General features: G+C 36.5%; 3 protein-coding genes and 1 long non-coding RNA gene across 4 annotated transcripts; 2 read left to right on the forward strand and 2 right to left on the reverse strand.

Moving 5' to 3' along the window:
- The first annotated feature begins 398 nt into the window (after positions 1-398).
- LOC108564141 (RNA-directed DNA polymerase from mobile element jockey-like) lies at positions 399-1,535 on the forward strand. The gene has a single exon (XM_017923078.1). The coding sequence runs from the start codon at positions 399-401 to the stop codon at positions 1,533-1,535; it is 1,137 nt and encodes a 378-aa protein (XP_017778567.1).
- A 4,142-nt stretch (positions 1,536-5,677) lies between these two features.
- Positions 5,678-6,168, reverse strand: LOC108564155. The gene is made up of 2 exons (XR_001891125.1): positions 6,126-6,168; positions 5,678-6,072 (listed from the first exon to the last, which is right to left on the reverse strand). It is a non-coding gene; the product is annotated as an uncharacterized LOC108564155 (long non-coding RNA).
- A 2,541-nt stretch (positions 6,169-8,709) lies between these two features.
- LOC108564145 (mediator of RNA polymerase II transcription subunit 15) lies at positions 8,710-10,872 on the reverse strand. The gene is made up of 5 exons (XM_017923082.1): positions 10,627-10,872; positions 10,403-10,542; positions 9,566-10,342; positions 9,215-9,506; positions 8,710-9,160 (listed from the first exon to the last, which is right to left on the reverse strand). The coding sequence occupies exons 1-5, from the start codon at positions 10,680-10,682 to the stop codon at positions 8,731-8,733; spliced, it is 1,695 nt and encodes a 564-aa protein (XP_017778571.1). The 5' UTR covers positions 10,683-10,872; the 3' UTR covers positions 8,710-8,730.
- A 4,100-nt stretch (positions 10,873-14,972) lies between these two features.
- LOC108564153 (mediator of RNA polymerase II transcription subunit 15-like) lies at positions 14,973-16,856 on the forward strand. The gene is made up of 3 exons (XM_017923090.1): positions 14,973-15,357; positions 15,487-15,626; positions 15,687-16,856. Exons 1-3 carry the CDS (start codon positions 15,302-15,304, stop codon positions 15,743-15,745), a joined length of 255 nt encoding a protein of 84 aa, XP_017778579.1. The 5' UTR covers positions 14,973-15,301; the 3' UTR covers positions 15,746-16,856.
- Positions 16,857-16,863: the final 7 nt, after the last annotated feature.

The raw sequence follows: 16,863 nt of genomic DNA on the forward strand, positions 1-16,863 counted from the left end.
TAACAACCCTTCAGTTTTTACCAAAAGATCGTATGCTTCAGTTACTTCCTCCCCTCCTCCTCAAAGTAAAAGAAATTTCACTAAATCTATACCGGCACATAGAAATAACCGCTCAAGTCAACAAAATACAGAACAATCAAACAATTTACACAAAAAGAAATCTCCGAGGTCGAGACAAAACAATTCTTCTGAAAGAAAAACATCTCCTGTATATGAACACCCCTCCAGGCACATCCCTGCAGACTCTGCGGATGAAGCTGTTGACTCCGATGAGGAAGCGATTGCCCTATTAGAAGTCCTGCTTCACAAAATTAAAAAAAAGTCGCTCTCGGTTTCACAAGAACTCAGTACCATAAATTGATTCTCTCGTTAAGACCTGACTCACACAAGTAGCGAAAATGGATCCGAAAGTGACAGTCCTTAGTTGGAACATCAAATCCATCCATTCCAACCAATCAGACTTAAACAGAATATGTGACACAAACGACATTGATGTCGTTTTATTAAATGAAACCTGGCTACGTCCAGGTGTTAGATGCTCTGTTCCCAATTATAAAGCTCTTCACAACAGACGCGAAGATGGTAAGGGCGGAGTCTCGTTGCTGGTGAAGTCCTCGATTGCTTCCTCCATCTCCATACCCAGCTTCAAACATCCTACGAATGCGCAATTCGCACAAACCAAAATTGACGGCCTGCTCATAATATCTGCATACATCCCTCCAAATGTATACATGAGACGGGATGCCTGGGATCGTCTTCTTTCAAATGCTGAGCGGCCATTCATCCTGATGGGTGATCTGAACGCTCACCACTTGCACTGGGGTCATGCCACAAACAACACCAACGGCAGGGAGCTGATGGCAGCCATACATGCGCATGGACTAGTCATGCTGAACGACATGCGACCAACCAGACTCAAACAGGGTTCTCCTTCCATCTTGGACCTGTTGCTTGCATCGCCAGAAGCGGCGCTCAATCTGACTTCCAGCACCTGGCAAGACACCTTCGGTAGCGACCACTACCCCATACTATGCGAGTCCAGTCCTCCTCGTCAACAAGTCATTCGTTCCCTACAGCCTTCATCGTCCACTAGGATCAACTCTAAAAGGATTCGCTGGGAGAAGTACAGTGCTGAATTGGAGCAGGAGTTCAACAACAACCCAGATATGGATCTGGGCACTCTGACATCTGTCGTCGTCGAGGCGGCCAAAGCCAATTCAAAATCCAATCCAGCAACCAGGCAACTTCCATCTTGCCCTTGGCGGGACGACGAATGTTCAATGGCTGTTGCCAAACGCAGAAGACTACTGAAAGTCTTTCACAACACCGGGAGAATGACGCATTTAATAGCTGCCAAAAGAGCGATAGCTGAAACAAAGAAATTGTTGAAGTCCAAAAAGAGAGCTCACTTCAGAGCCTTTTGTGAGACACTAAGCAGGGATTCTCCGATTTCTTACGTTTGGAAGAAAGTGAGGGCGTTCAATCACCACAATAGGAAGACAACTCCTCTGAACAGAGATGCGAACAAGGAATGAGGAATTCCTCAGGAAATTAGCTCTCGACTCTGCTCGAGTTCCGGAACACTTTCTCATGTCCGCTTCTCCAAGCGTTGATGCTGAGATGACCAGGCCATTTGATTTCGGAGAGCTGACTGCTGCTTTGAGTCGTGCCAAGGATTCAGCACCGGGAACTGACCTGGTAACTGCGGCTATGCTGAGGAGCCAGCTACAGACCGATTGCGCTGCTATCCTCGGTAAAAAAATGCCTGGAGGTAATGATAAAAACTAGATTGGAGAGGTTCGTCGAGTCTCGTTCCATTCTTCCAACATCTTTCTCGGGATTCAGGAAAGGCCACGGCACCAACGACAACATCTGTGCTCTGCTCGCTAAGATACACGAAACTCTGTCCAGAAATCATACCATGCTGTTATGCTTCATTGACATTAAGTCCGCGTTTGATAATGTATCTCCGACCATCTTGAGGAATACTCTGGAAAGCATTGGAATTCCTGCACAATACGTCAACTGCTTGATCCAGCTTTCCAAAGACAAATGCCTTTACATCTCAGGCTCCAACCCCGACTCCGATTCCAGATGTTCGTATATAGGTCTACCACAGGGCAGTCCATTAAGCACTCTTCTTTTTAATCTTTACATTCATGCCATCAACGACATCCTTCCGGAGGGCGTGGAAGTCTTAGCATACGCGGATGACTTGGCCATCTGTTGTGCGGGAGCAGACAGTGACGAGTTGGAGGAAACCATGAACACAGCACTTGACAATATCTCTAGTTTCCTGGGAGACAGACATATGGAAGCAGTTCCGGCTAAAATGAAAGCCATGATCCTCACAAGGAAACGATCACCAGCACAGCAATCAACGGATCGGCTATCGAGATTGTGAATGAGTTTAGGTTTCTGGGCGTGACTTTGGATAACAAGCTTTCTAGGAAGTCTCAAGCCAGACAGATATCTCAGTCATGTTTCCATGGTCTTAACATCTTGAAAGCGGTGTCTGGAAGAGACTGGGGCTGCGATCCCATGTGACCTTGTTGCTGACCCTGTTTAAGGCTTTCATACTGTCCAGGCTGGATTACGCCTGCTTTATTTACTCTCATTGTGCTAAGTGTACGCTCAGAATCCTCGATCGCATTCAGAATCAAGCTCTTCGCATATGCATGGGAGCAATGAGGTCGACGCCCATCAATGTTCTTCATGCGGAGGCCGGAGTAATGCCCCTCAGCATTCGACGACGTATGCTTACGAAGCGACTGCTTCTAAGGAACATGGCCATTGGGGAGTCATCCGTCGTCATACCGTCAGTAACTGCCGCTGCTGAGGTTTTTTCCAGCAAGCCTTATTGGAGAAGGAAGGGAGTGCCATAGATGATCAAGTGTAGGAGGAGATAGAGGACTTGAGACCTTCCGTAGACAGTTCTGCATTTGATCGACTGTACATGCATCCTCCAGTTCTGCCACTGCGAGTCTCCTCCCGGAAATTCTCCAAAAAAAGGGATGAGTTTGGAAACTCGTACGACAGAATGTTTGCTGAGTTCGTGGAGTCTCACTACGACGGATTTCTGAGGATCTATACAAACGGCTCAATACGCAACTCTCCGAAATCCGTCTCATACGGAATAGCCATTCCAGCGTCCAACATCTGCGAGTGCGGAAGATTGCCATCTTCCTGCTCCATCTTCACAGCGAAATTATACGCAATCTGCAGAGCAGTGAACATCGCCTCCGTCATACATGGTGCTAGAAACGTCGCAATATTCTCAGACTCTCTCCTCCATCAGCAGTACTTTCAGTGATCAAATCAAAATAAAGACCAATCCTTGGGTAGTAGAAGCCAGGAACTCCCTGAATAGACTAGCTGCCGGTGGAATTCGGCTGGAACTGTGCTGGGTTGCGTGTCACCAGGGAATCACGGGAAATGAGCAGGCGGACGAGGCCGCAAATGAAGGCCACTCCATCGACTACCCCTTGGAAATCAAGATCCCTCACACAGACTTCTTCTTCGATCACAGGCGGCTCGCATTGGCAGAGTGACAAAGGAAGTTTGACAGTGAATGTGCAACAAAAGGGAAGTATTACCATCAGTTGAACAAAGTGATCGGAGTGAAACCATGGTTCGTGAGTGCGGGCATCTTCAAGAAGTGTCATCAATTGGCAGGCTCCGTTCTGGACACACCCTCGCTCAAATCCACCTTCATAGAGTTGGACTGGCCAACACCGATCTCTGTTCCTGTGGAGAGACAGGAACAGTCAACCACGTCCTGTTTGGTTGTCCAAACAATGCAGCTTCAACAAGAATTCTAATGTCCTCCATCTCTTCTATGAACGTACAGTTGCCTACCTCCATAGACTCTTTTGGTGGAAAATCGTCCTGAAATTTTTAAGGCTTTGGCCAATTTTGTATTGACTACGGATACTTCTTTATAAAATAACAACCAAACATCACTAACAACCATTCCGAGGTCCCCCAACATCTTTTCAGAATCGCCGGGACCCCGATTCGTACTCCACCTATCCTCTAAACTAACCACTACAATACAGAATGTGATTAGCGTAATGCATCGACAGGACGCAGCTAAATGAAAGAGGCTCCTGCGGAAGCAAAAAAAACAAAAAAAAACGTAAATCGGAACGAAATTAATAAATTATAACTAAAAGAACATGAGGAACCTAAGCCAAATGCACAAACTTACTGCAAGGCATGTATTTCCTGAAAAAAATACCAAAGATGAAAGTTTCCAAAGCAGTGCAACTATTTAATCAGTCAGTAAGTGCAGCAATGGAAATTATGATTTTAGGAAACATATTTTGTGCAAATGGAAGACACTTTTCAGCAAATTAAATGGGTACATCTGTGCTATGTGGGGTTTTAAATGACTTGTTTGACAGTTTAAATCTAGGAATATTAAAAGATAATGATAAAAATTTAATCAAATCAATTACTATAAAATGGTATGAAGCCAAAGAAGCTATGAATGGAATGAGATTTGTTAACAAGGATAACAAAGTAATTAAACAGACACCTCTACTACGAAATTTTACTACTACATAGATGGATTCTTAAATTTGCATAATTTGAAAATACATTTGGTCAATTGAGGTAAATGGGAACAAATAACAAACCATCGTGTTATGGGTGTTGTAAAAGACCTTTGATGGAAGGATAATCTAATACAGTGCTCCTCAACCTTTTTATCGCCGCGGACCGGTCAACGTTTGATAATTTTACCGTGGCCAGCTGAGGGGAGCGGGGACAGTTACACCAAAAAATGAATATAAAATGATTTCTCTTACTAGATTCTAGTGAGTTAAAATAAAATGGAAATAATTTAATGTTCCTTGGGCGGCCCGGTACCATTTGATCCATAGTTCTTCGTTAAGTCAAGTGTTGCTCTCAAATTTTTGACAGAAAATTGTACCTGGCATAAAACGGATTCAAAAATTGCGCTTGCACACTCGAATAACAACGCGCTGCTTGATATAAAAGCTCTTGGACTAATATAATTTATATAGGTTTAATTAAAAATATATTTATAAATTTCGAAATGTTCATACAATTGTATCGATATGTTATCCTCAAACAAACAAAATCCTCAAACTACACTTCACCCCAGCGCGCACCTTCACGACCTAGCCTCGCTTCCCAAAATCCCCGATTTCATCCATAAACTCCAAGGCCGACATGCCGCCAAAACTTTCTCCCTGAATCACCACAAACCCAAAATCCCCTTCCCACTGGCAGTCCTCGACCACAACGCACCCCCTGATGACGACATCGACATAACCCACTTCCCAAACACCATCAAACCAATGTTCCTCCACCCAGACCCAAACTTCCGTCTACCAAAACACCGCCCACCAAACCCTGACAACCCCAACCATTATCTTTACCAGCTAGCATTAAAACCCATAAACATAAAACTTTTTTTTCTTTTTTATAAAAACCATCACCTTGTATACATTAATATGTTTCTGGTTAAATAAGCCCAAGCTCGCACATATGCCACACCCTTATAATAACTACCACTGTAACTGTATCTTAGCAATATAATAAAGTATTTTTTAAGTCTAAAAAAAGTCTAAGTCTACAATTGTATCGATGTACACAAGAAGAATGTACAAGTAAATTAACTTTGTAATTAAAATAAAACAACTGAATATATAGGAAATAATATCATTTAATTTGTTTTAAAAAACTTTTTAAACCAATGTTACTGCTTGGTTGACTACTCAGGGCATTACCCAAACGATTCTTCAATTTTGTCAAATTCTTTTGCTGTGCTGCTACTTTTTTTTTACTTGAAGTAATTGTTTTCTTGGGAATCAATTGAGTAGTGTCTTCTTTCTTAATTGGATTGATCTTCTTTAAACTTGCATTTTTACTTGCAGAATTACCTTTAACTGCAATAACAAGGTCTGGATTCAATCCACAAAATTTGTCTTTCTTTTTCGATTTAGTTTTCTTCTCAATAAGTTTAACTTTGTTTGAGCTTATTTTGTTTGGTTTTTCAATTATTTTTTTGTTGCTCATGTTGCAGTTGCTGCAAATAATTTCCTAAAAATATAATTATGAATCATGTTATTCAATTTGTAATAATTCATACATACCAAAGTATTTACATTTTGTTTACTTTTCTTTAAATTCTTCAAATACTTGTTTTGAAATTTTGTTTTAACAGATTTTTTCTTTAACATCTTTAATGCAAATTTGGATATTTTAGGTTCAGTGTTGATGTAACAAGTTGGATGCGAATAGGGAACTAAACATAGTTCACATTTTCTGCTTGTGTTAGAAAACTTTGATTCTATTTTTATATGCTCTGCAGTGCTAACTTTAAAACATTTTGATCTGCAAATGATTACGAAGGATTAAATATATATAATTATGGAATGTATACAAAACTATAATACTTACAAATAATATGATTTCAGAACATTATTAGGTTGGATAGTAGATAATATACTTAAATATTTTAATCTATTTTGTATTATTTTATCAGCCATAATAAAGGTTATGTGAAATTCTGTTTACTTGTTTCAAAACAATAGGTTAAATGTAAAGTCGGTAAAGTAAAAACCAATAATACGAACTATTGTAATTCACTTAGCGGCTTCTCTTATAACTACTGTAAAGAGTGGAAGTATGCAACTTATCACACACATAATGGTGCATAAAGATAAACAAATCATGGAGAAAAATATTTATTTTCCTCGTTCTGAATTCTTAAGAATTTTAACACATTCACTTTGCCATCCATGATAATAGATGTATTATAAAATAAATTTATAATTAATTATAAATTTAAGTTTCATCATTTATTTATTGGAATTTTAAACAATATTTTTTTCCGATGTCCTGTTTTAAGACTGTTCTCTATTAGTACCTTTCTGATTCTGATTAGTACTATTCTGGTTTATTGCTGTTCTCTTTTAAAACTGTTCTATTTTGTCGCTCTTTTGTCCTGTTCTCTTATATGACGTTCTGTTCTAACCTGATATGCCACGTTCTGTTCTAGTGAGTTTTGTTTGCTCTGGGCCAGGGGGACCAAATCGTATGAGAAATCTGTTGTATAGCCACTGCGGTGGCGTTCCTTAGTGCATGGAGAGCACATAACGCGGCGCCACAAGTACCAGCAAATATAATATCGCCAAATATTTTGATATTTAAAACAATAAAATACTTTCGCATATATTTTACCTATATTTACTTTATCCTTTCAAATAGTTTTTATTGCTTTAACGTTTTCGCACTATTTACATTAGGAAACCACAACTGCTTGACTACTTTTAACCGAGTTTGTTCTGATCCAAATAAGTTTAATTATTATTAAACATTTTAGTCTTTCTTAAGACTTATATTACTAGTGATTAGTCTATTAATTAGTCAGTATTGTTAAATTAGTAGGATAGTGATAAAATCCTTGTGCTATTGGATATATTTAATTAATTTATTTTAGCTTTCCAGTCTGATTGAAGGAACATTTGTGAGGACTATAAGGTGGGATAAATTTAACTAATTTGTTTTAGGCTATTTAGAATTTCATTTAGGATTTAAATAATCTAAACTACAAGTAAACTCCAGTAAGTGTATATTTAAAATGTATATAACTATTCAGAAATGAGATACACTTGTCCAGTTCCAGGATGTATATCCAAAAATACAGACATTGTACTGAAAATACTGCACCTCTCCAATATGCTTCAGATCACTTTCCGTTAGCCATTACAGGGATTGATTTGAGTAGGCCCTATGGCAACAAAATATCCTTTTTCGATCCTCACTCTGGATTGAGTAGGTTCAATACCCACTTACCCAAGTACTTGTGAAAACCATATTTGATTCATTATGTTATTTCTTCTGCAAAATGGATAAATTAATTTGTAGAGACATATGAAATATTTAAATATTAGCTAATCAGGAAATAACGAATGTAAGGGTAAGAATATATTAGTAATTTTTATTTATTTTAATACATTATTTTCAGATTTAGTGAGTAGTGAACTGCAAAATTGTTATTTCTATTTTTTATTAACTAATATATGTGCTTGTAATAAAATAAATGAACATTTAGTTGGTTAAATTTACAGAGAAGACTGTAATTATTTATGTAATTGTATAATTTGCAATAAATAGTAATATTAGATAATATACAAGTAAATTATATATGTAAAATATCCGGTGGTAATCGCAAGCCCGACAACCGAAATCCCGATGGCTGTGGCATCCACATTCTCCACATTTATTAAATTTAAAGGTGATATTTTGGGTCTATATCGCAAGCCCGACAACCGAAAGACCGTCTATCGAAATCCCGACAGCGCTCTGTTGACGGTTCCGCATATTCCTAACAGCGCTTCTCATTGGAGCGCCCTCTATTGGTGGTTCGTCATAACAGTGGTCCGTAGCACGTATATTCCCAACAGAAGACCACTGAAAGAGGCGCCACTCGATTTTCAAATTTGCGAGGGCACCAAAGACGCGTGGTGGGCAGCGTCTTTGGTCCCTTGCTCCGATTACTGAATATTTGTACCAAAGGTTAAAAGTTTTTTTGTAGAGTATAGCAGACTTCAGGCGTATATTACTGATGGATTGCTTAATTCAGACAAAACTTTCTACGTACATGTTCATTAACATTATTCATAAATTTAGTTCATATTTTGATAATCTAATAGTAAATACAAAGTGCTGCTTATAAATAAATTTGTATATATTTCATAATGCTATGGGCATTGCATTGTTTCTTGGAACTTGTATCGGAGTGGAAGCCTTACGAACGCTCATTTCCCACGTATCAAGCAATTGCGATACGGAAAAAAATCTGGGCAGTTTTTTTATCCTTGCCAGCAAAGCCGTTTGCACCTCTGATAAAAATTGCGTAGCGTTATACTCATGTGCTGCCATGTGACATTTTGGTGAATTGTACGGATAATCGGCAGGTATTGTTAGAGAAATTGGCGGAACACAGGGTAAACTTCTGTCATCCAACCAACAGTTTAGATGCGTAATTTCAGAGCCAGGCTGCTGATTCGGATCTATCGAAACCTTAAATCTCTGGTTCAGCCTAGCGATTTCACCTTGTAGCAACGCAGGAATCTCGCCAGTTGGTTCTTCAACACGCTTCCTTTTTAAAGGAGGAATCAACCTAAAAAAAATTATTAATAACGCTGAAATATGCACATAAAATAATTATTATTACCTAATTTCTGGACAAAATAACGCATTTAGTGTAGGGCCAAAACTACGATATAATGTATGATTAATCATTGATGACTGCAAACTATTATTGATTGCTTCCAATAATGGATTGAAAGCAGGGTTCTCTTTCAAAGTAACACCTGCTCCAGCAGGTGGAGGGACACTACCATCACTTCTTTTAAAGTCTAACTTTTCCAAAACCACTTCACATTTTATTAATGTCTCCAGCGGCATCCGCTTTTGTGGATTAGATAAAATCTCCAGTAATTTCTTCATTTTGCTGGTTTTCTCAACTGAAATATTATTTAATTTAGAAATACAAAATCAAGTATTATTTGAAAGTCAAACTTACGTTCTCCATCATTGCTCGTCCTTTGAATCATTTTAGTGAGGGGCTCAATGTATTTGCTAAGCTGCCGAATTTTGTCCCTGTAGGCCATTTCATCTTGCATGCAAACAGGACTTGGTGTTGGTTGTCCAGGTGTATTTAAAGAACTTGATGGACTTGGAGCCATATTAACAGGTCTCTGTTGGTTCATCAACATCTGTGAACCTGGAGAAGGAGCTAACGCAGGCGATGCAACCATTTGATTGCTGGTTGGTCCATTTAAACCAGCTGGGGATTGCACTGATTGGGTAGGACTCTGAGTATGGAATGGATTCGGTGTTGGATTTCTTGGAAATCCCGTGTTCGGTGCGTTCATCATATTCATCTCTGGTTTTCTATGCATCTGTTGAATTACTTGACCTTGCATTTGATTGGGAATTCCAATTCCAGCTTGCATCGGATTCCCCATTTGATTCTGTATCCCTGCTTGCATTGGCATACTGTTCTGAATTTGTCCAGGCATTTGACCCATATTTGCATTTATTACATGATTTTGTACATTTCCTATTAATTGTCTACCCATTACTTGATTTGGACCCCTATTCATATTTTGTATCATTTGAGAATTAGCAGGCATTGCCTGCATCTGTTGCATTTGTGGACCCTGAGGACCTCCTTGAGGTCCATTCATTCCCATCATATTATTACGAGTACCTTGACTAGCTAAATTCTGTAATGCATTTATAGGATCCTGAACCCCCTGTCCCCCACTTTGATTCACACCAGCCACCTTCTTCGAATCTGAATTAAAATTATAAAAATTAGATTGTAAAAGTTTGGTTATACTTTCAGAGAGCTTACTCATTTCTCGGACATGCAGTATTAGACGAGCCACAAACCCCAAATATTCCTCTTTAGTTTTGGCCTTCTGAAATACATGATTTTCCATCTCTGAACTGTTTCGTGTAGTTGCCATACCAGACTGCCTAATGGCCTCATCACTGTAGAACAAAATTATATCATAAAATATATTTAAATTCAACAACTAAAAATATTAACACATAAAGCTAAAGTAGTATACATACATCTTTGAAACAACATTCTGCCGAAATACGGGTGCTTTCCAGTTATCGTCCGACATATTGTCTACTAATTTATGTAGTTTTCTAAAGCTGGAGACTCGTATCAACAAACAAACTTGTGATAATCTTTATACAATTAAATATTTGTCCAAACACAACCAAAACACTCTGAAAACAATAACCCGACTAAACTGACTGACTGATAGCAACTGATAGTTAAATAAAATTCTCGAAAAGTGTGTCAGTCATTTTACAGGTTAGCCAATACATAAAATATATTTAGGGTACTACCAACCCGTCAAAGGCGGCTGAAATCAGAGTCAGCATAAACTTTTTCGGTAAATTACAAATACATTATTACATAATATAAAGTATAAATACTCTATTATATTATATTATTGAATATTTTATCTACCTTACTTCATAAAAATTACCATCCTAGAAAAACCCTCTACATTTGAATGGCGATAGTGCTGTGGTGGCGCCATATTTAAATCTTAGGTCTACTGCAACACTTAGTTTTTTTTAGAAAAACTCCAATGGGTTTTTATTAACAAATTAAGCAGAGTCGACAACCGTAAACCGAAATTAACCGGAATTTTTAACTGAACCGTAACTATAACCGGAACGAAAAATTGCTCAATTGAAAAAACCAGAACGAAATTTTAATTACGGTTAATTTCGGTTAATTTTTTTTTCATTAAATTAATATTTAATTGCTTTCTTTCATGTATGCTCTTTATATAATCATGTGCTGGTCGGTAAGAAACATCGATGAAGTCTCTTTGAATACATTATAAACAAAACCATCAATGCCGAATTCCGTGGGAACGCTTAATCAATATAAATAAAGCCTCAATCACCACCAATCAATCACCGATTAAAAAGAGAAAATTTGAAGAAGAAAGGACAAGCACAAGTCTTGCGTAACTAACATTAGAACAAACTCGATTTTAAATTTTAACTGACCAATTTGAATTGTTTTTTTTTTTCGATTTTAAATTTTAATTTCAATCGAAACTGAACCGAAATTTTTAGACGAACCGAAACCGAATCTGGACGATAAACATTTTCTTGGAACATATCCGCAAACCGGAACGAAATTAATTTCGGTTCGACTCTCTGATATTAATAACAAATTCTTTACATTATAAGTTCAATTTATAAGTATTCAATAATAATTTATGGTAGATTACTTTTTGGTTCAATCTTAGCATATTATTAGTTGTAAAATATTGAATGTGAAAATGTATCCATAAAATAAAAAATAATAACTAGTTCTTAAATAAGTTTATTCTTGAATAAATCTTTAGGCTAGAATTTATTCTATCGCAGGGGTCCTTATATTATAAAACTTTTATTATAGCGTCAGATAGTGTTATTGCAGTTAGTGTTCGGTAGTCTTCAGCAGATGTTTCGAGAAATGTAATAACAATAAGCAAGTAATATTCATGATACAAGGTATACCGGAGCGCTCATTGAAGATCACCAAGACCGTAAATGAGAGAAATCAGGGATTAATGTATTTTTAAGAATACGTGATGCGCGCACAACATGACTAAAATAAAACTGATGTCCGGTGTACCATGTATATTTGAATCAAAAGTAATATTATTTTAATTATTCGCTTTAACATATTGTTGTGTCCATTATTGTGTATTAACGAATTAGAAACATCCACAACGTCTCTTAGTCGCATTATTATATAAACATATACATCAGCATAAAGAAATCTCCACCGCGATCCCGATTGGATACACTTAATATAAACAAAGGGGACCAAGCATAAACATTCCCATCGATACTCCTATACCTTTACCACGAATTCAAGTCCATAAACACATAATAATCATTACACTTACAATCGTAATCAATAATATTTTTCATATAAACAAATGCATAAGATTTTGTCAAAACTACCAATGCCGATTCCCGTGGGAACGCTTAATTATCAATATATACAAGCCCTACTCTCATCCCCTTTTCCCCCATTAATAAGAATTAAGTTTGTAAGTAGAATTAGTATTTAGAATCAGTCTCATAAAAACCTAAGACAAGCATAGTCTCAGTAAAACCTTTAAAGACGAATATAGTCTCAGCAGAAGACCAAGTAACGAATAAAGTTATGTAAAACCAAATGAATTTAATTAAATTGAGACTTTACAACAACAACACCAGACAGTGCCCACAATTCCATCCCTGGGACACGACAATAGATTATATTTTTTAGCTATTAAGTTAAATGAAAATGTGCAAGGTTTTTTAAAAGCCAGTTGCAGAATGCTGTAAAGAAAATTAGCAATAGACGTACGACTTTTTTTGCGCATGGATCACAAAAATATAACATACTACTTTGGTATCCATAGTCCAATGTGCGTACTCCTTATTCAATACAAGATATTTTGATATTTTTATAAAGGACAATTATTGACGCAAGACAAAACGCATTAATTAATCTTTTAAAAGCCTTGAGTCTTCAATTGTACTTATGGCAATTATATACTAATAGTTTGGATTGTACAATGAGATTTGAAAAAAAAAACCTTACATTGTGAATCAATGTACATATATATACAGGTAAGTGTGTGTAAAAAAAAGTTCTGAGCGTTTTTTGTTAGATGGCTTTAGTGAGCCATATCTTCCGTTCTGGTAATATGGACGTCGAAAATGAAACACGCTCTGGTAGGCCAATCATCGAAAATGTTGATATAATCTTGGAAATCGTCGAGTCAGACCGGCATGCGAGCACTTAAGACTGGTCTCAAATACATCGAGTTTGTTGATGTATGGGTGCCACACGAATTGAAGCAAAAGAACCTTTTGGAGCGAATTGATGCCTGCGATTATTAGCTGAAACGTAGCAGAATCTACCCATTTTTGAAGCGGATAAAAAATGGGTCACATACGAGAACAACAGGCGAAAAAGATTGTAGTCTAACCGCGGTGAGCCGGCCAGAACAATCTCCAAGCCCGGGTTAACAACTAAGAAGTTTTTGCTGTGTGTTTGGGGCCAATCACTCAATTCGGACCTATACTGCCAACAACTGACCAAATTGAAGCAGGCGCTCGACTAGAAGCGACCGGAATTGGCCAATAGTGTTACATCAAGACATCGCCAGGCCGAACATATCCTTAAAGACGCGAGCTTGGATGGGAGGTTATATCGCACCCGCCGTATAGCCCAGAACTGGCACCAAGCAATTATCACCTTTTCAAGCATTTGCAAAATTTTCTTGATGATAAAAACCTCAAGAGAGGCTGATCATGAAAATGAGCTGATCAAGTTTTTTTACCAATAGAGACAAGGATTTCTTCATTCGCAAAATTATAAAATTGCCTTCAAAATGGACAAAAGTTATCGAACAAAACGCCGCATATTTGATCAAAATCCGAAAATTCTAACTTTGTTAATTTCATCGTCGAAATAAAGAGAAACTTTAGAACTTTTTACTTCACCCAATATTTCAAATAAATACACTGAAAAATAATAATGTAATCCTTGTTAATTTCCTTTTGGTCCATCCAAGATGTACTCTTCTCCCTTTATTTGTTATCCTTAAAATTTCGAGTAATTGCCAACAATAACCAAAACTGCTAAACTCTATTGACACTATTACCATTCTCTATAATTTGAAACGCACACAAAAGTGGGAATTTCTCGAATTCTGTAGCAGTACAGTTGGGTGGAAGTTTTCTTAGAGTATCCAAGAAAAATGTATACAAGAGAAAGGAAAAAGTTTTGAAACAGTAAAAAATCACTTTTATTTATCTTATAGTTAGGGTACACTCTTCTGCACAACAGTTTAGTAATGTTATAGATTATTTTCTAGATATGTCGAACAGTGTTTTCAGGGAATGTTACAGATGGAAGTGGAAATTATAAAATATGTGTATTTTCTTGTTTGAAATTCAAAACGTCTTGCTCCATTTCAATATTTTCTTCATGATTTTCTGCACATAATCTTCATTTGGAAGTTTCTCACAATATTCTTGAAGTGTTAATGTCACTTGAAGTTGGAGGCTTTTCATATAGGGAACCTGTATACAAATTAAAATTATGATATTTATTAACCAAACTTTCAAATATATTACAAAGTTTGAACCTTAAAATATTTGACTGGTTGTTCTGACAATCAAAAATACAGTGAACCACTGAACACTGACTGACTGACTGTAGCAGGACCAAAGCTTATTGATTTGTTTACATTTGTCACTAGTGGCGCCTCGCTCAGCTGTGCCAAGAAGTGAGTCAGTTCTACAATATTTACCTTTAATTTATGAGAATGGGCAAGCGCGGCGCATATAGTTTTGGCGCTTCGGAATGAGCTGCGCCGCCGCAGTGAAATTATAACAAACTTTTCCTATAACTTTGTCATGTTGAAGCGTCTGTAGTGGTCTGTAGCAGGGGACCAGACATCTCTTAACGAGGCGCAACTAGTGACAAATGTAAACATTTTTATTGTTTTTCCCCATGCGAAAACATCAAATTTTCGATAAGCTTTGGTCTGTTTTGGTCCTGCTACAGTCAATTAAATTCAGTGTGTTTTTTTGTTGTCATAGAAATTAGTCAAAGATTTAATAGTTTAAAACATAAAAAAAGTGTCAGTAGTTACGGAGGAGCAGTTCGCAAATAAGACGTGTGCCCAGTTTTGGAAATCAACAAAAAATAGTAGAGAATATGTCTGAAGATAATTGGAAAACTCCTGAATTACAGAAGGAAATTGTTTCGGAAATGTACGTATACTACTTATATAATATTTTGTGTTTGGGAATGCCTTAGTAATTTAAAATAATTATTTATTTAACATTGTTACAAGAAACATTGTTCTTATTTTTACTTGTTAAGTTTCAATTATTTTACAGTGACAAAACTTTAGCTCAATATGGCATTAGATGTATGGGAAGAACCACAGATTTGGAAAATAGTATGATTAAGAGGGCTAAAACTATAGAGGAATACTTGAAATCTGTGAGAAAATTATTAATCAATTTAATAGAATTGAGTAAGTACTATTGAAGTTTTGTTATTATATTTATATACTAATTTTTGTAATTTGATGTAGGTTCCAAATATGAAAAGCCTCCATCTTCAAGTGACATTAACACTTCAAGAATATTGTGAGGAAGTTTTTAATGAAAAATATTGATGAACATCAGTATTTAAAGCAAGATGCTTTGATTTTTTGAACAAGAGAGTACAAATAATTTAATATCGCATTTATTCAACTTCTTATATTTTTATGTGTTTATTATCGCAAGAATAGAATTAGAAGTTAATCAGTAGATTAAAGTAGTCATATTTCATCCCAACATAAATAGTTCTAGATACGATAAAATACAGGCGTCCCTGAATTTATGCGGACAGAAAATATAAATAAATAACGTAGCCCATTTTTTGCCGTGAACGTTTTACAAAAACTCATTATACTTGCGTAAAATAATGCATTATTTTAATATTCAGACGTTAGAATCAGACGAAGTTAACAACGGTTGACAACCTTTTTACCATACTTTTTAGATTACAGACTAAATTTACGCGATTTTCATTATTGTAAAAAAATCCACGTGGAACGGATTTTTTTTTAAAGTAACGTCAAATTATTTATTAAGAAATATAAATAAAAAAGTTATTGCTTTCGTTAACTTTTCTTAATGTATACCAATTTTCGGACGGTGGAAGTAAGACATAATTTCATTGAAAACCAACAACTTAAAATAGTGTATGCTACAAATATTACCATAATCAATAATATTACAATATACCATCAAAGACCCTTCTTCTTCTTTTAAACCTGCCTGCCTTCACTTAGCTTGTGTAAAGCATAATTTCGGCAACTACCGCCTAGTGATCATATGCAAATGTATATCACAACAGAGGACTAAAACACATAAAGACGATGATCAAACCGGGACTCTGCGTTTCAGTACAGTTGGAATGTGGTGAGTCTCGGAAGACTACACATCCGACTGCAGACATTAGTAATCGGAGCTAGGCAGTTAAATTTTGAAATCATGTAGATGAAAAAATGAAGTTCCATATTTGTGCTGTGTTGATCATCGGTTATTAAAATATGTATAGGAATATGGTCATCGTAACAAAATCATTATGTTTATTTGATTTTCGGTACAAATTGTATACTATCAAATTTAAATTGCATAGTACCTTCGTTACTTTGTATATGAAATTGCTTTTAATATTATGAATTGTTCAATTTCATATCAAGTGGACAGTAAAAAAGT

This window comes from Nicrophorus vespilloides, unplaced genomic scaffold (genome assembly GCF_001412225.1).
Source record: "Nicrophorus vespilloides isolate i.1.1-1 unplaced genomic scaffold, Nicve_v1.0, whole genome shotgun sequence".
NCBI classification, from domain to species: domain Eukaryota; kingdom Metazoa; phylum Arthropoda; class Insecta; order Coleoptera; family Silphidae; genus Nicrophorus; species Nicrophorus vespilloides.